At 40.1% G+C, this 24,605-nt stretch overlaps 1 protein-coding gene across 1 annotated transcript in view; it reads right to left on the bottom strand.

Annotated features, from left to right (window-relative positions):
* LOC107681433 (reelin-like) overlaps positions 1–24,605 on the bottom strand; it is a 112,127-nt gene that overhangs the window by 53,162 nt on the left and 34,360 nt on the right. The window contains 11 exon segments of the mRNA XM_016477736.1: positions 1,717–1,925; positions 2,097–2,212; positions 3,270–3,421; positions 3,704–3,849; positions 4,649–4,889; positions 5,084–5,180; positions 5,584–5,635; positions 6,176–6,272; positions 6,408–6,486; positions 6,594–6,626; positions 14,966–15,036. Of these exon segments, the coding sequence (XP_016333222.1) occupies positions 1,717–1,925; positions 2,097–2,212; positions 3,270–3,421; positions 3,704–3,849; positions 4,649–4,889; positions 5,084–5,180; positions 5,584–5,635; positions 6,176–6,272; positions 6,408–6,486; positions 6,594–6,626; positions 14,966–15,036 (1,293 nt within the window).

Below are 24,605 nucleotides of genomic sequence, written 5' to 3'. Positions count from 1 at the left end.
GTTTCAGCTGCTTTGGTGTTAATGAAATTAACCACAGGTGCACTAGATGGGCAACAATGAGATGACCCCCAAAACAGGAATGGTTTTACAGGTGGAGACATTTTTTTCCCTATTCATCTTTTCTGACTGTTTTTCCACTAGTTTTGCATTTGGCTAGGGTCAGTGTCACTACTTTTAGCATGAGGTGATACCTGGACCCTACAGAGGTTGCACAGGCAGTCCAACTCCTCCAGGATGGCACATCAATACGTGCCATTGCCAGAAGGTTTGCTGTGTCTCCCAGCACAGTCTCAAGAGCATGGAGGAGATTCCAGGAGGCAGGCAGTTACTCTAGGAGAACTGGACAGGGCCGTAGAAGGCCCTTAACCCATCAGCAGGACCGGTATCTGCTCCTTTGTGCAAGGAGGAACAGGATGAGCACTGCCAGAGCCCTACAAAATGACCTCCAGCAGGCCACTGGTGTGAATGCCTCTGACCAAACAATCAGAAACAGACTTAATGAGGGTGGCCTGAGGTCCCGACGTCCTCTAGTGGGCCCTGTGCCCGGCACCGTGGAGCTCGACTGGCATTTGCCATTGAACACCAGAATTGGCAGGTCCGTCACTGGCGCCCTGTGCTTTTCACAGAGAGCAGGTTCATCCTGAGCACATGTGACAGACATGAAAGGGTCTGGAGAAGCCGTGGAGAAGGTTATGCTGCCTGTAACATCGTTCAACATGACCGGTTTGGTGGTAGGTCAGTGATGGTCTGGGGAGGCATATCCATGGAAGAACGCACAGACCTCTGCAGGCTAGACAATGGCACCCTGACTGCCATTAGGAAGACCCTACACTGGTGCAGTGGGTCCTGGGTTCCTCCTGGTGCACGACAATGCCCGGCCTCATGTGGCGAGAGTATGCAGGCAGTTCCTGGAGGATGAAGGAATTGATACCATTGAATGGCCCTACATGCTCGCCTGACCTAAATCCAATAGAACACCTCTGGGACATTATGTTTCGGTCCAGGTTGCACCTCAGACTGTCCAGGAGCTCAGTGATGCCTGGTCCAGATCTGGGAGGAAATACCCCAGGACACCATCCGTCATCTCATTAGGAGCATGTCCTGACATTATCAGGCATGCATACAAGCACGTGGGGGCCATACAAACTACTGAGTACCATTTTGAGTTGCTGCAATTAAATTTCAGCAAAATGGACTAGCCTGCTGCATCATTTTTTCACTTTGATTTTTGGGGTGTCTTTGAATTCAGCCCTCTGTAAGTTGATAATTTTCATTTCCATCAAATGATGTGGCATCCTTTCATTCCTAACACATTACCCAGTCCATATTAGCATAGATCCAGCATGATATTTTTCCCCATTGAGATCTGATGTGTTTTCAAAGTGTTCCTTTCATTTTTTGAGCAGTCTACTATTACCGCTGCAAACAAACACAAACTACAATTTCCACCATTCCTGCTGTTCTTGTGGCAATAGAAAGTCTATTCTATTCTATTCTATTGACATCATTTGACTTTCCCAAATATAATTGCAAACACAAAAGATGATGTTTTAAAAGATAGCTCAGTGTTGTTTTGTCCACTGTTGTTTGGACCCCAGTGTTCTTCAAAATGTCTTATTTTATGAGCAGCAGAAGAAAGAAGCCATGCAGGTTTGAATGACATGAGGGTGAGTAAGTGATGATTTTTGGGTTATCATTGTTTTCTGATCTGATCACCTGTTGGCCGGCTGGTAGGCTCCACACCCGAGGTTGATTGAGAACTGAACCAGGTGAGTGTTTGCTCCAGGCAGCACCGGCAGCAGCTGCAGGAAGTCCACAGCCCAAATGTGACGGTTCGCTCCACCATGAAACTTCTGCTCTAGACAAAACTGAGTGGCTGGAGTCTGAAGTTCTGTGGGCAAACCAACCGAGACGACTGAAGGATTCTGGAAGAGAAAGCCAAGAGATGTCAAGGTGTATACAGATGGGAACATGACACAGTAAATCACAAAAGAAATAAGAGAAATAGTTGAATGATACATTCTGAACAGAACATGTCAACTGTTGAAAATGATTATGTAACCTAAATCTGACTATAGACTGTATTAGGTTTCTACCCTGTAGGCTGAGTACGGAAGTATGTCCAGAAGCACATGATCTTTCCTGCCCTCTGAATGACCAAACAGGACCACATTATTCTTGTTGGATTCTCCAGGATCGCAGTCTCCACCCCCTGCATCGAACACAGAGATCAGACACCGAAAACACAGGGATCAGACACTGAACACAGATGGATCAGACACTGAACACAGATAGATCAGACACTGAACACACAGGGATCAGACACTGAATACAGATAGATCAGACACTGAACACAGAGATCAGACACTGAACACACAGGGATCAGACACTGAAAACACAGGGATCAGACACTGAACACAGAGAAATCAGACACTGAACACACAGGGATCAGACACTGAAAACACAGGGATTAGACACTGAACACACAGGGATCAGACACTGAACACAGAGAGATCAGATACTGAACACACAGATATCAGACACTGAAAACAGAGAGATCAGACACTGAACATAGAGAGATCAGACACTGAAAACACAGATATCAGACACTGAACACACAGCTATCAGACACTGAACACACAGATATCAGACACTGAACATAGAGAGATCAGACACTGAAAACACAGATATCAGACACTGAACACACAGCTATCAGACACTGAACACACAGATATCAGACACTGAACATAGAGAGATCAGACACTGAAAACACAGATATCAGACACTGAACACACAGCTATCAGACACTGAACACACAGATATCAGACACTGAACATAGAGAGATCAGACACTGAAAACACAGATATCAGACACTGAACACACAGCTATCAGACACTGAACACACAGATATCAGACACTGAACACAGAGAACAGACACTGAACACAGAGATCAGACACTGAACACACAGGGATCAGACACTGAACACAGAGAGATCAGACACTGAACACAGAGATCAGACATTGAACACACAGATATCAGACACCGAACACAGAGAGATCAGACACTGAACACACAGAGATCAGACACTGAAAACACAGGGATCAGACACTGAACACAGAGAACAGACACTGAACACACAGAGATCAGACACTGAACACACAGGGATCAGACACTGAACACACAGAGATCAGACACTGAACACACAGAGATCATACATTGAACACACATCAGCATCAACATAATGTGCATGTAAAAGTGTAAGTCATACCCATGGTGAAGTGGAAGCGCAGGTTTCCGTAGGCGGTGGTATTGAGGTAAGGTGTGCACACCTTCCTCTGTCCATCTTTGAGAAAGACGAGTGCAGATTCAGACTCCACCTCTCCACACTGAACTCCATTCACCGCTCCATCAACCTCCCATCTACAGGCCACACACAGCACTTACAATCACACCTCCATACATATAATTCTCTGTTCTTCACGAAACTGTTGCTACACTTAACAGCATCTGATCGTAACCTGTTAGTAACCCAAATGTTTGCTTTTGGATATCAAATTTGTCTAGAGAGCTCCAAGATATCAAAACTGAAATGTCAACACCTCAATGTATCACCAGTATGTTTGTCTACTGACTGACCTAACTACTGTTAAAATACTATTTCACAAAAGCAATCCACTAGCACGAATCCCAATCTAAACGCACCCACTCAGTGGACTCTCAAAGTCTTCCTCCCAGTAGCTGCGTCCCTCTTCACGGTGCAGGTCCACGTCTCGTGTGGAGGCGAAGCTGTGCTCGAATCCCTCTCCGCCATGAAAGTACAAGGAGTTTCCCTCTGACTGACAAGCGTGCTAGTGAATAAATCGAGAGGAAGCGTTACAGTGCTACAGATGTTTCTGACAAAACTGAAATCTCCATGTTGCATGAATGCAGGGCAGATGGAGAAGACATTAAAGACAGCCTCTGCCTTGGGCCATTTATGGGGAACAGACCTGTCTGCTAGTGTGGGCTGGTAAACATTCGCCGGGCTGCTGTAAGAAATGACCCTGTCAAAGCTGCGGCCTTGTGTTCTGACCCGTCATATTAGCGCTTTACTTTGCGACATTAAACCATAAACTGAACTCTGCAAGGAAAGCGTTCATAAATCATACCTCATGAAAAAGAAGTGTGCTTGATTGTACTGAATTTGCGCTTGTAGTGCTCAAATCTTAAAAGTATATTTTTAAATACATTTTTCTGGCAGACAATATAATATCAATGAAATAAAAGGCCATTTAAGTGACTTAAAGATAAACACTTTAATGACTGAATTTCTTAACACACTTGTCAAATTAAACATTTTACTTTAAAGTACATTTTAAACCATTATGCTTTAATCTTCTTTTTTTAATCAACATGTTTTATGTTCTCATGTTTTAAAGAAGTACACTTATTTTGATGTGTTGACTAACATACTAAAGCATATGTAAAGTACTAGATTATAATTTTAACTGTAGTGTGTTATTCAAGATTATATGTATAGTTCATATATTTTAAATGAACTTAAGTATATTATTTTAAAGTGCATTATTTTCATAATAAGCACTCGTTTTGAGCTTCTTCATATGGGATGGTTTCTAGTTTGCTGGATGGCACTATTTGGTCATGCACCTTTACTGTGGCTCCAGGGAAGAAGAGCCAGTTGGCCGTGTCCAGAGGGTCCAGGCTGTCCTCCAGCAGCGGGGGCCGGTTGGCCGTGTTCAGCACCAGTATGTTATCGAGGCCCCAGCAGGACTCATAACCATCGGGCCCCACGGGTGGCTCCTGAATCCAGCGCAGATGAATGGCCTCCCCTTTACAGCCCGGAGGCAATGGCAGGAGATGGACCACTGTGCTGCTGTTAGTGGGAGCCCTGCCAGACCAAATACATACGATAAAAACACTGGAGAACTGAACATACAAGTGCTCAAGCTCATTCAGACATATGTAACCTTAAATTATGAGTTTTTATAGCACAAAATCCATGCACTGCTCATGCTGTATTTACATAATGGTAACAGTAATACTGTGAGTGTGTGGGAGCCATGTCCTAAAATAAAGTAAAACCTGATCTTTTCCAAGGTGATCCAGTCATCAGAGGAGTTCAGACCACAGGAGATGATGATACTGGGGTCCGAGTAACTGAACCGACAAGAACCAGATCCTGAACAACAAATGCACACACAAGAACGTCACACATTAGAATGGATTCACTTAATAACGTCATACAGAAAAATACATACAGCTAAATGTGATTTGCTAAGTATTTCAGTAAAAATTTCTAAGCATTCTTAAATCAAGATACATTCACTTGAGATGCAAAATGACATAACTTGTTTTCTGAAAAAAAAAAGGTAAATTTTTCAGACAAGTCTTAATATCTTAAGTAATTTTGCATCTCAAATAAATGTATCTTGATTTAAGAATGTTTAGAAATTTTTACTGGAAAACAAGACAAAAATGCATAATTTTTTTTGCAAAGTATTCAGCTGTAAACCAGTCGTCTATGGCTGCAGGAGCTGAAGAATCATGAGCTACAGTAACCGCAGAAGGACGGAGACACTCACCAAAGGCAAACTGCAGGACTGATGCGGTGCTCGTGTTCAGAGCCACTGTCGTCTAAAAGAGACGATAAAACCATGAGCTTCTCATTTCTATTCACAGATCTGCTTCTTTCACACAGGAATAATGTGAACACAGCACACGAGACACGGCACTGCAAAGCTACACAGCGTCCACACCACCAGTCTTTAATGTGTGTGTGTGTTTTATTTTCTTGTGTAATAATTTAGTTTGATAGTCCACTTTAGTCATTCTACTAACTATCAGTAACTTTGCAACTCCATGTCAACTAGCAGTCATTCGAGTATTAGTGATTGTCTGCTTAATATCTATATCTAATATCTTAATATCTATCTATCTAATAATAACTTTATTCTGATGGACATTCTACTGACTATAAGTCACTCTGAGGAGTTTGGCAGGAGTTTTGTATGGACAGACGTGCATCTATTTGTTTGATTCAAGATTTTTATTTGTCACATACATGGTTATATAGAGAAGCACAACTCACTGCCTGCTGCTGTTTGTCAACATCCAGACCTTCAGGGCAAAATGTGCTGTTTTTCACTTGATTACATCTGTTCTGTAAACAATTACCAGTTCTCTCTGTCCAAAGGGCTCACAAAACATCACTGCTTTTCCATGCATCAGCGCACCACACTGCTCTCCAACCTCACAGTTACTGCAGTCTGACCTGCGAGAGAACCAGCCATGGACAATAAACACATCTTCTAGCTCTCTATATGGCATCAATGCAAAATATTATATAGGAAATGAAAACAGCTTCACTGCCAAGCAAACAGCTCAAAGAAAGACGAGTGTTACTCACCAGATATTGAGATTAAGCTCTTCTTGTGAATTGTGTTCAAAGTCATCCCGGAGAACAGCATGATCACCATGAACCACAGCTTTACATCAGCGACAGATACCGAGGACAGACACAGAGACAGGAGCACAGTGAGGAGCAGTGAGGAGTAACGTCAGCACAAGTGTGTCTGCCGATGCTTTTACTCACCTAGACTGGGCCGAAGAGGAGATTCAGTGGGAGCTTAAAGAGACAAAACAAAAACATCCTTTACATGGAACATTTCTAATTAAAGACTTGTAAATATAAAAAGATACAAGGAGAAAGATTGGTAAGGATCATTTTAATAAATATACAGTACATGGAGTGAACATTCAATCCCTTTGTAATTAATACAAAGAAGCCTGCAAACATTAAATGACTTCATTATGGAGATTTTGGAATGTTATGTTTCTCAATCACTGATCGGTCAAACATTTTTCTCCAATGACAGTTGCTGTGCATTTGACCGTGTGTCTTGTATCGCTCTATCTCTTGCTCTCTTTCATTCTGCAAGTCAGAAGAACTAATTGGCATGATCCTGGAGGACTTTAGCATTATTATTATTATTTAGCACTGATTTTACAGTGATCTTAAAGCTTGTAATCAATAGCCGGAAGCTGAGGAGAGCACGATGACCGTCAGGGTCCTGATCTCACGGTCAGAGTTTATTTTGCCAAAATGACTCTAATGATCAGTGTCTCACGGCTCTATAATAAGGGTAACGGTTTTCTCTGTACTTCATCTAAAAACTAGGACAATGTCACTCCCATGAGTCTTCACCTCCTACTTCAACAAAATATTACTAATGTAGGAGCATTTAACACTCCTGCCTCTCTCCGTCTGTGGTGTCTGGATCCTGTGATAAAACGATAAAAAAAATCAAGTACAGCCTGCTGTGGACATTTTTAGATGGAGAATGAAATGTTTTCTTTAATAAAGGTCATTGAGGAATAATTCCTTTGATTCTTTTATTAATTTGATCAATTCCTGTTTGAATGTTTTTGAAAGTTCTGTGCTTTGTCGAACTACAGATAAATAACATTTCGGTACAAACTCCCATCCAGCAGTAAAACCGAACCTTAAAGTACTAAAAGTCTAATCACATGAACCGTATACTGATCTAAAATAGCTGTTGCTCCAGACTGTTTTCATGAAAGAATTAAAAAAATGAACTAAATGGGTTTTGTGGCTGAATTATTTTGACAGACTCTTGCTCCAGATGTAAGGATCGGACCGGCAGCCGTTCTCTGAGTGTCTATTTGGGACTGAGATCACGACTACTTATTCTTAAACCAAAATTTATGCTGAATTAAATGAACCCCTGGTCAAAAACGCCATTATTTCTGACAGTACTTTTATGCAAAATACTGGACATTAAATCAGACATATTCATCATACAGTTATTCATGATTTGCCCTACACATCATCCTCTTGCTCACCAGAATCCGCTTAATCCCTTCAGAAGCTGCTGACGGCTAACCACCATCTTATTATCTCACATGAACAAAAGCCTGCTACTTTAATCAATGTTTGGTTCTGAAGATCATTACAACCACAGTAATTTGAAATGTATGAAAGGACCCAACACAAAAGGTTTGATTCGACTAGACAGTGTATGGATGTTATTCTCTAATGCCAACAGGTGTGATGAATGATTAACTCTTATTTATATATGTGTATAGGTGTTACTATTTGTTATTTCACAGATGAAATGAAACATCATTACAAATTATTTTATAACTGACTTTAACGCTCTAGAGAACATTGCAGGCTCTCTTTAATCTCACAGTTCAGTCTTTCCTTATCTAAAGCCTCTGACACGTCTAGCTATAATTAACCACATTAAACCTTACACTCAGAAACCTTCATCTTCTCTGGAAAAACCTTTTTATCTTCTAAACTGTACCGATATACCAAAAATCATATAGTCAATCCTTCCCTCAATAACCTCAGATAATCTTTACCCAAAATCCATCACATTATAATGATAAAGCAGCTGTACTCTATTTCATTTGCTGACCTATTTCTTTCAGAACTCACACACACACTGTGAAAGTCTCATGAGCGAATGTGACTATGAATGTAATAATGGTCGAGTTCTGAATGTAATTGCAGGTTCAAACTGCAGTTTCCAATCAAACGTCCACTGGGTGGCGCTACTGCGACTGTTACTCCCATTCAGACAAATCAAGTTCACAGAGGAAGGTTATCAGTTACTTATGCTCTGGAATACAGTTTGCGATTTAGCTGAGCCAATGCAAATATTTGTTAAATAAGTCACACATGGTTTTTCTGCATCGATGCAAAAGTCATGGGTTCAAACCCCAGAAATCAGACTGAAAGATTCATTCAGCACACAGACTGGACATTCAGAGCATTCAGTGCTTTAGAAAGTCTGATCTTTATAATCAGATTTAACATCCAAACCGGGTGAGCTGATTTAAAAGTAAACAGAACATAATTTGAATATTTATTCAGCTTGTATGTATTTAAGTCTCGTCCGTATTGGCCTGTAGTAGGAGGGACAAACTGTGATTTTGGAAAACCGTTTGCAGAGCGTTTCTCATGAGATAAGGCTAGAAACTAAACAGAAACAATGTTTTGTTGACTTGTGTACTATGCATGGTGGGTAACGGGAGTGACGGCTCTGGCTTTCCTCATTGTCCTCCTCTGTAAGCAGTAAAACCTTATCAAGTGTTTGGATGAAGAGACAGATTTTACCAGCAGTCATGGTGAATGTTCACTTTTATCACACTGACACTGTTTACTAACATGTCAAACAGCACTTCCACTGAATGAACACACACACACACACACACACACAATTAATTTCTTTACTTCCAAGATCGATACTACTGTATCAGAGAGAAAATTATAACCATACAGCAGGCATCTACAGTATCGTATCAGATATACTATTCTCTGCTATAGGAGAGGAAGAATTGTATACAGTATATATATATATATACAGTATATATATATAAATCATCTAAACCAGGGCTGCCCAAACTCTGTCCTGGAGGGCCGGTGTCCTGCAGAGTTTAGCTCCGACTTGCCTCAACACACCTGACGTTTAATTAGGGTTGGAGCTAAACTCTGCAGGACACCGGCCCTCCATAACCAAGTCTGGACAGTCCTGATCTAAACCAACAACATGTACAGTATATTATGAATTCGTCAGTATCATTAGGATATGTCCCAGAAACCATCAAACTGGCTGTTTTTAAGCCTCTCATTAAAAAAAACACAACTTGAACCTAGACAACTGGTTAATTACAGACCGATCTCAAATCTTCCTATTCTGTCAAAAATACTAGGCAGTATCTTCACAACTATGTTCCCTCTTAGAGAAAAATGGTATCTGTGAGGATTTCCAGTCAGGATTTAGACCGTATCATAGTACTGAGACTGCTCTCATTAGAGTTACAAATGACCTGCTCTTATCATCTGATCGTGGCTGTATCTCTCTATTAGTGCTACTCGATCTATCGACACTATCAACCCCAACATTCTTTCAAATAGACTAGAAAATGATGTTGGCATTAGTGGAATTGCATTGGCATCATTCAAATCTTACTTATCTGACCATCATCAATTCGCAGCAGTGAATGAAGAGGTATCATATCGATCACAAGTGCAGTATGGAGTACCACAAGGCTCAGTACTAGCACCATTGCTTTTCACGTTTTACATGTTACCCTTGGGAGATATCATCAGGAAACACGGTGTTAGCTTTAACTGTTATACTGATGATTACTCAGCTCTATATTTCTTCGCGGCCCGGCGAAACATACCAATTTGAAAAACTAACGGAATGCATAGTCGATATAAAAAACTGGAATTAATGGAAGTGCATTAGCATGGTTCAAATCGTACTTATCTGACCGCCATCAATTTGTAGCAGTGAATGAAGAGGTATCATATCGATCACAAGTGCAGTATGGAGTACCACAAGGCTCAGTACTAGCACCATTGCTTTTCACGTTTTACATGTTACCCTTGGGAGATATCATCAGGAAACCCAGTGTTAGCTTTCACTGTTATGCTGATGATACTCAGCTCCATATTTCTTCACGGGCTGATGAAACATACCAATTTGAAAAACTAATGGAATGCATAGTTGATATAAAAAAATCTGGATGGCTAGCATTGTCCTACTGCTAAATTCTGAAACAAAAAACAAAAACAGAGGTGTTAATTCTTGGACCAAAAACATCCGCATGTAATAACCTAGAACACTGTCTTACACTTGATGGCTGCTCTGTTAATTCTTCGTCATCAGTTAGGAACCTATGTGTGCTATTTAAAAACAATCTTTCCTTTGATAGCCACATTTCATTTGTAAAACTGAATTTTTCTATCTTACAAATATATCTAAATTACAACATATGCTCTCAATGTCAAATGCAGAAATGTTAATTCATGTTTTCATGACCTCAAGGTTAGATTATTGTAATGCTTTATTGGGTGGTTGTTCTGCACGCTTAATAAACAAACTCCAGCTGGTCCCAAATGCAGCAGCTAGAGTTCTTACTAGAAGCAGGAAGTATGACCATATTAGCCCGGTTCTGTCAACACTGCACTGGCTCCCTATTAAACATCATATACATTTAAAAATATTCCTGATTACTTTTAAAGCCCTGAATGGTTTAGCACCTCAGTATTTGAACGAGCTCTTATCGCATTACAGTCCTTCTCGTCCGCTGTGTTCTCAAAACTCTGGCAATTTGTTAATACCTAGAATATCAAAATCAACTGCGGGCAGCAGATCCTTTTCCTATTTAGTGCCCAAACTCTGGAACAATCTACCTAACATTGTTTGGGAGGCAGACACACTCTGTCAGTTTAAATCTAGATTAAAGACCCATCTCTTTAACCTGGCATACACATACTGTAACACACTTGTTACATTGTTAGAAGAATGGCATCTACTGTACACTATTATTAGTCTGTTTCATTTTATTCCGAGGTCACCGTGGCCACCAGATCCAGTCTGTATCCAGATCAGATGGGGGGGCAGCACCTAGAGATGACCTCTACAGCCCTGAATGTCAGCGGAGACCAGGACAACTAGATGAGCCCTAGAGACAGATCTCCTCTGAAGACCTCATCACCTAGACGGCCATCGGCACAAATCCTCAGCAAAGACCACAAGAACCAGACGAGTCCTTTGCACAGACCAGCTTCGGCTCCTTCACCATGCGATGTTCCATGTGGAGGGAACTAGATGGATGTTCCGAGTGATGCCAGTTCACAATCTGACTTTGCTGCAGCCTGGAATTAAACTGCTGGTTTTGTCTGGCCAGTGGAGAACTGGCCGCCCGACTGAGCCTGGTTTCTCCCAAGGTTTTCTTCTTCATTTCTGTCACCAATGGAGTTTTGGTTCCTTGCCACTGTTGCCTTTGGCTTGCTTAGTTAGCGACACTTAATATTTGTCAATATCATGGCCTTGATTGCACAGACCAGGGGCAAGGCAAGTTCGGTCTAAACTCTATAGGACAGCGGCTCTCCAGGACCGAACCTGCCTACCCCTGGCACAGACACTATTGGAAGAGAACTGAACTGAGCTGTACGATGACATCACTGAATCAACAATGAACTGACTTAAACTGGAAAACTGACTGGTTACTATTGTCCTCTTTTTAGAGCTTCTATAGCATAATTACATTTTATTTGCGTTATTGACACACTATTTTCCTGTTTAACACTGTAAACATGCTTTGACACCCTCTGTTTTGTGTAAAGCGCTATATAAATAAAGGTAATGTGACACACACACACACATGATCTTTGTCTGTGGAGTTCTGCTCTCGTTCTCTGCCGTTCATTCGTCGACCTCTTCTTCTGTCTACATCAAGCATTCACACAGCAGACAGTCACACTCGTTTCAGGCTTAGTTTAATCCTCGATCGCTTTCTTAAGAACTTTAATTACCTCCGGCGCTCTTCCTGTAGATCTGTGCTAATGCGACCGGCTTACACTGACAGTTTAACAGCCCCGCGCTTCCCATGAGCCTCGGCTGCAGATTTGGAGCGGGCCGGTTCATTCTCCAACTTCTTTAATGCAAAGCCGGACATTCAGATGAAAGTTGGCACTGGGTGTTATTAAGTGGTGCGAGCGCTTGCGTTTGGGTGTCTGAGGCGCAGGACATTATTTTCCAGCGACACATCTTTCATCTTTAGCGCTTCTCTCCATCTAGAGGCCGCGTGTCTGCTGTCGTATATCTGCTCTGCTTCTGATCGTCCTCCTCTCCTCTGCCCAACACTGATGGCCCCCCGTGAGTTATAGTCACTTTTCGATAATCAATCCTCAGGGATACGAGTCCAGCGTGTCCCATAAAGCACTAATTTATGGAGCTGCTGGAAATTGCAGAGTTCTCTGGTCGCCTTTCCTCATCCCGACCTGTCACAGATATCACTCTTTGATATACTAGCGTCATCTGCAGCTCTCTCTCTCTCAGTGAAGTTCTGCTGCTCTTAAAGTCTCTTTTTAGCATGCCTTTATGTGTTTATCTGTGGATACATGCTGTCATTTGTCTATTAATTCCAGCTAGTCTTCTGGCTCATTTCACTTTCATACACTTGATGATTTTCCTCTTTCTGCAAGGAAACTAATGGTAAACAGTGGGTAATAAAATGCAACAGTCTGGTTTCAGAGGTACAAATCCATTGATTTTCTCCATAACAATAACATATAAAGCTTTCAGCACAGACCTACTCTGAGCTCAGAATCTGTTAAATGATGAAATATACTTCTGGTCCGTGAGATTTTCAGCTTTACAATATGCTGTGTTCAACACTCAACACTAAAATCCATCAGTCAGAATCACTAGTACCACAGAAATCACTGTCACCAATCTGAATATAAACCACTGCAAATGAGCCTCTCTAAACTCTTAAACTACTTACATATTTGCATTTGATTCACACTATCCACAATAAAACTGCTGTCATCCCTATTTCTTTTATAAAAACAATTACCACATAATAAAAACAGAAGTACCCTTGTGAAAAAGAAGTGTGGGTAACACTTAATTTTACAGTTTCCTTGTTACACATGTTGCATGTTCTTATTATAGTAATAACAGTAAATTACATGCAACTAACTCTAAACCAAACTTTAATCCTAACCATAAAGTATGTACGGTACATGTTAAAGATAAAATAGTACTCACTATTAATGGTGTAATTACACTGTAATAAAGTGTAACCTGGTATTGAATGTGCACTTGCAGTGTACATTAAATCTTAAAAGTATTTATTTTAAAAAACTGTAATTGCAGATAATATCAATGAAATAAAAGGCCACTTAATTGACTTAATTGTTTCTTACCACACTTAAGTCTACTTTTAAAAAGTGCACTTTATAATAATGTCAAATTTTGCTTTTAGGTGCATCCAAATAAGCACTCTGAAGTTTAACTATTTGCATTCAATAAAAATTGTAACTGTATAATACATTTTCAGTAAGTGTCCAAAAAAACAGTACATTAAGTTCACACTTAAGCAAATGATTTTATTTCCATAATGAACACTCTTTTTTCAAAAGTGCAGACACACAAATCTTCATAAAATCATCTGAATCATCAGGTTAATGACGAGTCTTTCTTTCAGCAGTACATCTATGTAAACTAAGGTCAATGTCTGCTCTATGTAGTGCTGTACAGTGACATATAGACGAGTGTTTCAGCTCACTGACTAATACTGGTGTATTTTAGCATGACTGAAACTCTCTACTGACAAATCTGTATTGAATTTTCCCTTGTACTATTGTGTTTTCAAATTTTTAAATACCCTTTTTTGCTTTGAATGTTGTCGTGTTATTAATCTCAGAGCTGATTTTGTCTTATTGCTCTCTAGAGGCCACAGCACTGCTGAAATACGCTCTATTCACTGGTTGTAGTCTTGCTAACCCTTAACCCCACATCTGCACACGCCGCTTTGAAACATTATCAGCCAGTCAAATGTCTGCGCCGTCCTCGCTCACTTTTTTAAAGCTTCAGCGGCTCTCAGTCTCAGATCTTCTCTTGAGCCGTGTGTTAATCTGCTTATGTCTTATGACTGATGGAGATTCGCCTCATTTCTCTATTTCAAGTCTTCAGTCCTGCTGGGATATTTATAATTCCTTTAACCACTCAAAGCTTTAAGCCCTTCAAACTTGAAATGGACTTCTTTAAAACCTTCATGTGTAAGTGCTGGAAAAACTTTCATGCCCTTATATTGTGTGTTATTCAGTAGAGTGCGTGGCAGGTTGAACGTTTGCATCAATTGTCTTTGCACACACATATGAAGAGATTTTAGTTTTTTAGTAAGTATTCAGATTTTAGTAAGAATGCCTATGTTCTTATGGCTTGGCAAATAGACCGTCAGGTGAGTACAACATTCATACTATTCAACCTTTACTGTTAATGTATAGGAATGCCTGTGTGTTCTGTCATTTGATGTGCTGCACATGCTGAAGATCAGACTGTGTGTATATTTAGTTTCTCTGTCATTTCTCTAACACCCATCTGAAGTTTACGGATCAGAGATGCTCCTCACCTCCCTGCTCACAGAGCTGCTGCGCCAGAGCGTCCTTGAAGATGATCTGTCCTCGGTGCGTCGCTGTGGCCCTGAAGGACAACAGACCGAGAGAAAGAGAGAAATATTACAGAGAGTCAGCCAGCAGAAGGAGAGGAGAGCGATAACCTGCCCATTACCTAAAAGAAGATGAAGTGTTTCTGCTGGAAGTGGATAAAAATTCTGGAGGAGGACTGAAATCTGGCTGTAGGTCTTCATGTCAGAGACAGCGATTAGAGGTCAAGAGGTCAGGAGGAGGATGAGGCTTTATGAGCTGTTAGGAGCCTCTTTATAGACAGCAGTCTCATTGCATTGGCGTAAACCGGGGTACGGGATCGATTTATACTTACGCCTCAAACCTACAGCGCAGACTGACAAAAATATGTTCTAAAATATTTTGATAATGTTCCCATTAAGTTATGAAAACTTTATTTCGGAATGTTCTCTGAATATTCAAAACATCAATTTTTTTAAATATAAAGTTCTGTCATGAAACTCTAGATGGTGCAGTCCAATAGGTCAAACTCAATCTGGCGTAATAACATCATCACATGGCGCAGCTGATTGGTTCTTTTTGTATCAGCAGCCAATGAGCTCGCTGCTCAACATTCAAATACTTCACTAGTGCTTGCTGTAGCAGTTGCAGCGCGCTTTAGAAATCCTCCACCTGCCCCAGCTCCACCTGTATATATCTGCTATGGGGTGATTCATGTATGCTACATGGGGGTTATTTCATATATGTTATATGTGCAGCAGCAGTATTTCTTTCATGCTCACAGCAGCATGTTGTGGATGTATTAGCAAGTCTCAGTACTTGCTCTGCCGCAGCAGATCTATTCCACCAAGACCAAATACATCAACATTTTCATGTACATTACCATGCCAATCCCTCCGAAAGTTATCATGACACAAATGTTTTTAAGGAGTTTTATTGGTTATATTAATGTTACAGGAACAACCATTTTTTTAATTCAACGTTTTGTGAATGTTACAACTGAATGTTCTCTGAACGTTCTGAAACCAATAGTAACATAAAAAAAGCGTCCAACAAAAACATTTCAGAAATAAAATGTTCCATGGACAATGTATAAATAATGCTTTTGTGCTGACGTTTTGAGAGCATTATTAAAGACTAGAAAACTCCCCATCAAAAAAAATAAAAAAGGTTCTAAGTTTTGCTAATGTTTCACTAAGTTATGAAAACATTCTGATCGTTCGCTGCCTGCCCTGACCTTCACCTGTTTTTGGATTTCCCTTTTGGATTACCTTGTTTGCTACTGTTTGCTGGTACTGTACCTTGCCTGTCTGACTACACTTTTTTTATTAAAGCCTGTATTTGGATCCACATCTCTGTTGTCACGACTCCCTATGTTACATTTTGAGATTTACAGCTCAAACAAAAAGCTTCTTTGAGTTTTTATGGAAAGTGTGTGAAAATGGTGATATAAGCATATAAAGCAAAATACAAAGAGAGACTAATAGATCTAATTGATTTAATTGAAGTTTAATTTCAAACAGTGAGGGGGGGGAAAAATCACAAAAGCATTTAACTTTCCAAAGCTTCCAAAGTTCCCAGCCAATGCTTTTGGTCAGAATATACAGTATTCTCCTGTGTCTGGTGTTGATTCCTTCACCTTTGTGTTCGTCACCAGTCTTTTCATTTTATTAAAGAATTAATCATTTGTAACAGAAGCTTAAGCGGAGCTTGTGGATATAATTCAGCCATAGCGGAGTGTATTAATAGCAGCTCTCATGACCCGCGTGTCCACACACACACACAGACACACACACCAGCTGTGGGCTTTCACAGCCTCCTCGCTCAACATCTCACCTCATCTCAGATAAAGACCTGCAGCAGCTCCTAAAGTTCAGTCTTCTGTGTTCTGTGACCTGCGGCTCAGCTCTACAGCATTCGCTGATGGAGGTTTTGTGCTTCTTTCCTTCCTTTTACAGACATGAATAGCTGTTTGCGTTAGAGCTGCACAGGTCGTCCTGTAGCTCCATTAACCGCATGTAAGACCGCTGGTGATCTGCTGTTTGCCACAGAACCTGGTTTTAGACTTTTACATTTCATCATTTCACAGATGCCTTCCTCCATTTATTGATGAATACACTTTTAATATTACTGTTACACAGAGAGTCTTACTGAGAGCAAGAGGATCATGCAGCTGCATTTAACAGAGAAAAACACTAAAATCCAAGAACAAAGCCTGATAAAAACAAGGTAAATGTGAGGGCTAAAATACAGGAGGACTAATGGGACACAGCTGAAAACAAATCGACAAAGGCTGTGTCTGAAATCTAAGACAGCTGCCTTCGGGCTCTGGTTTATAAAGATCCTCCTCATAATACTGCTTTCAGACTCTATCACATCCTTATGTCTAATGATCAAGAGCAATTTCATATAAGCTTTAGCTTACTGACTTCCAATGCTTGTGATTCCACATCCAGCATAAAATGTTATATAATTACATATTAAGTCGTTGTTCTTCTTTCAACTGAAACAAATGACGGCACCTTAATAGACAGCATGTCATGCAGTTTTTGTATTCTGGATGCTCTTCTACCTCCATACTACCTGTGAAGACCTGTTTTCTAACCCTAGTGTAGATGATGTGTCATGTTCTTAAATGTATTCAATAAATGCCATTAGAATAATAGTTCGATCTTGCAGAAAACTGCTTGATCTTGCAGATTTGCATTGCACAACATCAGAAAGATCAGACCCTTTCTAACGGAGCATGCTGCACAACTTCTTGTCCAGGCCCTTGTCATTTCTAGGCTGGACTACTGCAATGCTCTTCTGGCTGGACTTCCATCAAGCACAATCAAACCTCTACAAATGATTCAGAATACAGCGGCACGACTGATCTTCAACGAGCCCAAAAGAGCCCACGTTACACCTCTCTTTATCTTCTTGCACTGGCTACCGGTCGCGGCTCGCATCAAGTTAGAGACACTGATGCTTGCATATAGAACAGCCACAGGCTCAGCACCCGCCTACTTCCACTCACTACTACGAATCTACATCCCCTCCAGAAGTCTGAGATCCGCTAGTGAGCGACGCCTCGTGGTACCATCACAGAGAGGCTCAAAATCACTTTCCAGAACATACTCGTTCACCATTCACAACTTTCAAGCGACAGCTGAAAACTCACCTCTTTCGTCACTATCTGACTTCATCCTAAATTAAAAAAAAAAAAACTTTGCTTGATGTATTCCCCAATTGTAAGTCGCTTTGGATAAAGCGTCTGCTAAATGAATAAATGTAAATGCATGTAAATGTAAATAATAAGACTCTACAGGGCTGAAACCAATCAAATGAAATTGATAACAACAAAATCCATCTCTGCACTGCAGAAGTGGCACTGATGCTACACCTGAAGTGGCATTTAGATGTATTTACACTAGGGCTGTGATCGTTAACGCGTTAACGCATGTGATTAATTTTACAATCCTTAAAGGCCGGGACACACCAAGCCGACTTCAAAGAACAAGCGGCGACGAAAGCCGACGGTGTTGTTGCCTCACGTCGGCAGCATCGGACCAAAAAGCTGCACTCGGACACACCGCACAGACTACAGCCGACGACAAATTAACACGTGCGTTCTTCACATGCGTGAGAGGAATTAACTGTCTATATCAGCATTTTAAGCCGCTAAACTCCGGGAAAGTTTTCAGTCCAATGATCCAGTAATTGAATGCATTCAAACAATCCGTCCAAAACGGTAGTAGATAGGCTATATGCAGTCAGCAGGCGGTTGGTTTAGGGATTTTTCTTGGCATCTCCATGTGGTCCCGTTCGGTATCGCAACTTGGCTTCTTTAAAATGTAAAAAAGCTCTTTGGTGTTGCACTGTACACATAGCCTACTATAAAATTTGGATTTCTTTTTCTTTCATGTGCTTACATGGGCTCCTTATATCATTTGGTTCTTTGGTGTCCTTTTGGCGTTTCTAAGTGTCCTTTTTTGGAAAGACATCTAAATTTATCTTGAAAAAAGCTTGCAGAAAATATCGATTTTTGAGAATCACCCTTCAATCTTTTGGTTTACTTTGCTGGATATAGCAAATAATGACAAAATAAACATTTAAAACAAGATAAATGGTCTATACTTAATTTCATGAAGTGTGCGATTAATCACGATTAATCACAGAAAAAGGATGTGATTAATCAGATTAAAAATTTTTATCGATTGACAGCCCTAATTTACACAGACTGTGTAATGTAGCTCAGAGACGGCATGAATGCATTTACACTGCATTTACAACTGCATATTAGATTAGTGTTTTAAATGTAAATAGATTGAACATAGAACAATGAAAGTAATACCTATACTAAAATATACTAAAAGTGAATCATTAATTTACTAATTCAACCGATGCATTAATGGCTGATTCCTTCAGGAATTAAGCAAGTGGCTTGATTTGTGAGCCACATACTAGCATACTACTATTGATATTTATGCCATAGAAAGATAAACAGTAAGAGTAGTATACTAATATGCAGTTTAAAATTGAACAACTCTCTTTATGAATGGCTTGAAATGAATCACTGACTCACTTGATTCATTCAAAAGTACTGAATCATTCAGAAAACACCACCATGTTGATCAGAGATGCAATTATTGGTGAAATAGATCAACACAGTCCATAATGACAATATTCCGTCTAAAATATAGATCACTTAATATTAACTTGAATAGAACATTAAGATGTATTTATTATATTTTTATTTCTGGGGACAGTCGTGGCGTAATGGTTAGAGAGTCGGTTGCGGGTTCGAGTCTCAGGTCCGGCGGGGATTGTAAGTGGGGGGAATAACCAGCGCTCTCTTCCACCCTCAATACCACGACTGAGGTGAGACCCTTGAGCAAGAATCAAACCCCCAGCTGCTCCAGGTGTGTGTGTGTACTAGGGGTTGGACGACTTCTGATTTTTTTAAGTCGACTTTTATGTGATATGCATTTATTTGTCATTTGAAATGTTTGGAAACGGAGCGTAAATGTGGAAGTCCTTCAAAGATTTATTATCCTGTTGAGCCCTCTATAGGACCAGCGACTAGTCGACGTCAAGCTTAAAGCGTCATGGCAGAGCATTGAAGTCGACTAGTCGATTAGTCTGTGCAACCCCTAGTGTGTACATTACTCACTGCTGTGTGTTTACCCACTTGGATGGGTGAAATGCAGAGCACAAATTCCAAGTATGGGACACCACACTTGGCCTCCTTTCCTTTCCTTATATACCATTGTATAAAAGTATAAAATAATGCTCTTAAAATGAGGATAAATGAGTGTCCGGCTCAAGCCTGCACCGGTAGATGGACATGGCATTTCAAAACCAGACCAACCCAAAACCGACCAGATGACCACCTTACAAACACTCCCACCAAACACATTAATATACATTCATAAACAAACTCATCGCAGGTTCTTAGCAGTGTCCCGAGTTTAGAACTAACCCAAACCAAACACTCGAACAAGCTAATCAGCGTGTGCAGAATCACTTAAACTCTAGGAACATGACGTGCTTATAAATATTGCATTGTTTTAATTTACTATGAAATATTGCTTGTTTAAGAAAGCACATTTTGGCATGAGGTCAGCAGAAGGAATTTTGCTGGACTGTTGTTTCAGATCCAGTCTCTGACGCTGAAAGCATTTATGGTTGTGAGGCATTTATGCTTCTGCTCTCATGAATAACCAAACAACATCTCATGAATAAATAATAAACTGCAAAAGGGAGAGATGTTGAAGGGGAAAAAAAAACAAAAACAACAAAATCACATTCATCTTTCAGGGCTTGGTAAAGACAAATTTGGAAATGGGATTTATGAATAAAACATCGAGCATAATGAAGAGCAGGAGGTTACGTTGGAGCAAAGCACTTCAATATTTATGAAACGAGTCCCAGACGGCTTGTTCGCTAATATGGCAACGTTAGAGGAAAAACACGCAGTAATGTGCTTCATTTAATATGTTTAATGCTCTTAGTCACACAAAGTCTGGTGTCAAGGAAGATAAAAATATGTGTAGTTATTTTCATACATGTTTGGTCTGGCATAATACATTTAAAACAGCCTTGCTTACTGTATTGTAAGCAGCTTCCACTGTTAAATATCTTGAAATTCTGGAGATGAATGTTTAACACAACTTTTGAAGTGTTTTCAAGGTTTCAGGTATGGACATAATTTCCATCTGTGATCGTTAAAGATAATTTTACTTTGGCTTCAAAAGGCACATAACTTCATGTACAGAACTGACAACCAACCTCAAGGACATCTGACTGATCTGATGTTTTAGTTTAATACGTCCTGCTGTATCAGCGGTCAGACTGATTCAGTGTGTTTCTCTCACAGATGACCAGCTGGCTGTGTCATGATGAGCTCTGAGGACATCATGCTTCAGTGAAGAAGAAGGTGTAGAGACAGAGAGACAATACTCTCCAGCACACAATAACAGCTCAAGAACAGAATCCATCAGTCCAGACTAAATGTGTATCTCTGATTGCATTACCATCGATTCTCACACAATCTACTGCCTTTCGTTTATTTGTCATGTGACACTTGTAGATTGAAGCGGTGCAATACAAAACAAGAATATAAAACATCATTTACAAACCCTCATGTCACTCCAAGCACAAATTTAGATATCTGCCATAAAGCTGTGCCTCCATTAAAAGCCATTGTGCAATCAAAACTTTAATGCAAAACCGAAACCCAGCTCAAAAGGACATCGTAAGAGTAATATCTTGGATTACAATTTGCAATTTATTACGTCTTTAATTGATTTTTCCGTACATTTCTGCCATATGTACATTAACTGACAGTCACCACTGATAAGCTACCACTAAATATTGTAGAAACTTAATTTGCTGTAAAGTTGCTTTGCAACGATTTGTATCGTGAAAACTGCTATACAAATAAACTTGAATTGAATTGAATTAATTCAAATGAATGGTTTTATTCAAGTCGTCTGAAGAGACACAATCGCTTTATATTGATGAACAGATTTAATTTAGGCTTAGATTCATGTATAAACTTTGAACAACGCACATACCAAACTGTGAATAGCTTATATATTTATATATATTCAGAAATCTGTCTATTGTATATTCTTTCTATACTTTTACTACTGTATTGTATTTTATTTAATTTCTTTGTCTTTTTTAGGCCCTTTTTACACTAGTGCATTTTCATTTTAAAACAGCGTTTTAAAATAAAAGCGATCCTCGTCTACACTGGTGTTTTCACTGCGTTTCAGAAACAATCTCTGCACTACACAAATGAAAACGCATGTCACATGACCATTAATGCATGTACAACTATGAGCAACCATGCCATCATTTTCAAAAGTCTCCGTTTTGGTCTGTTTACACTGAAACACAACCCCAGAGTTTTTCAACTAAAACGGGATCTCTGGCGTTTTTGAAAGTCTCCGTTTTTGAGGGTCGAAAATGCCTGAGTAGTGTAAACGACAGGCATAACCGTAGCAAAAGTTATGCGTTTTAAAACGAAAATGCACTCATGTAAATGTTGCCTTAGTGTTATTATTATTGTGTTAGTATACCTACACTGTCTGCACTTTCTTCTGCACTACAAAACAAATTCCTTGAGTGTGTGAACAAACTCTTTCTGATCCTGATTCTGATTCCTAGAGCTCATCAGATATGGTCAACAGAAGCTCATTGGTTCTCGGGCGTCACACGGTTGAGATTCTGTGTTTAAAAATCAGCCATCAGGCATTATTAGGAAGGCCTATAGACTTTACATCATGTGACATTCATGCACACTTTTATAAAGTGACATACATCATTGAAAACATTTGATCAGTTCATGCGTTCCCTGCATAGTGAACCCACAACACTGTTGTTGTTAGTGTCACGATCTACTGTTCAAACTACAGGAATGCTAATGATGACTAATAAATGAACACTGTGTGACCAAGCTGATAAATGCAGACATCCACAGCAAACATGCATATGAAGCGCTGGAGACCTGCAGCATGACAGAGGATCAGCAATTCACTCGTACAGTTACACCTACTAGACTGACCGCTAATTAACACGTTAGGTCTGTTTGATTAGCCATGGATGATGACATTATTGAGCTTGTTCTGTTAGCGACAGCATTAGTCTGTTCCAGTGCAGTTTTATACAGTAACTTGCAGCAGCAAGATTACAGTTAAAGTTATGAGAAGAGAAGAAGAACAAAAGAGAAGAACAATGAGAGGAAGACAACTTAAAGGAATTAATTTTAAATTAAAACCCCCCCCTGCAATTTAACAACCTGAAATAACTGTGTTATTCCATTATTATTACTCAGTTACCTATGGCTTAAAGGTATAACAATGTACATTATAATGCATCTGTGCCCATTTACACTGTCTTACGTATGTTTTAAAGCTGTAACACACACACACACGTTTGTTTCTGTGAATTGTGGGGACTTTCCATAGACTTCTATTACTTTTAGATTGACTGAACGATATTTTATATCTCCTAACCCTAAACCTAGCCCTTACAGAAAACCTGTTTGCATTGTTACACGTTCAGATAAACATAATTTACTATTTTTTATAATTTTTTTCCCTCGTGGGGGCCGCAGGCCAGTTCCCACAATGTCAAAAATTTCAGGTTTTACTATCCTTGTGGGGACATTTGTTCCTTACAATGTAGCATAAACAAATACACACACACGCACACACACACAGGCATAAATAAAGCAACAGCATGTCAGTCAGAACTGCTAGAAGCCTCTGGAAACGGTTGTTATTCTGAATGTCGTTCTTATGTGATTACACATTGCTGTCCTCACAAACGGACCACACAGAACAGCTAAACCCCCAAACCCTGACCGTCACACGTGTGGATCCTAACACGCTTCTGCTGCTGAGAGCTCAAACTCAGCCTCTAACAGCACAGCATCGCACTGCTCTCTAATCATGATTAATAACAGGAATTACATCCAGTGTCGCCCCGCCTGTTCCACACGCTCATTTTGCACATTTGGATTTAGCCTTTAAAATAATGGTTAAATTGGCTTATTGATCTCTCTTGTTGAGCGCCAGCTGCGACGGCTGACAAGTAATCAATCAGCACGAGGCAAAACAATATTTAGACTGCTTTTCTCTCCTCTTATCTTATTTTGTCTGAAAGACGTGAGAGTCTAACCGGCTGCGTTGATCAAATTACGGCGTGTTGTGGAATGAATAGAGAGTGAGGAAGCGTTTGTTGTTGAGAGCGTCCCTCGGCGCATGCAGATTTAATGAGCGTTTAGAGGAGGCTTCCAGGGAGCTGTTGGCAAATTACCTGCTCATTATACTGGGTCACTGCAAGTCATTTAAGTAAAAGTGAAAATGAAATGACCTTGACAACAGCTAAGAGTTAATTACAAACAAGAGCATTAAGGCAGTCTGACATCATTTGGCGTCTGAAGGGACTGTAATGTGTGACTGTGATCTCAGTCTCTACACTTTATACTGAACACAGAGTTCATTAAACAGATCTGCTCAGATATGAGGTCAAGAACTGCTTCATTCAGTCCTCAGTCTCCAGCGGACCGGCCCAACAACAACTGCAAACCTCCATCCAACCATCACACACACACACACACACACACTCACG

Source organism: Sinocyclocheilus anshuiensis, unplaced genomic scaffold, assembly GCF_001515605.1.
Source record: "Sinocyclocheilus anshuiensis isolate Anshui unplaced genomic scaffold, SAMN03320099.WGS_v1.1 scaffold2210, whole genome shotgun sequence".
In the NCBI taxonomy this organism is placed as follows: Eukaryota; Metazoa; Chordata; class Actinopteri; order Cypriniformes; family Cyprinidae; genus Sinocyclocheilus; species Sinocyclocheilus anshuiensis.
Note: the sequence above shows the minus strand (reverse complement) of the source record. Positions and strands in the feature narration are given on the sequence as shown.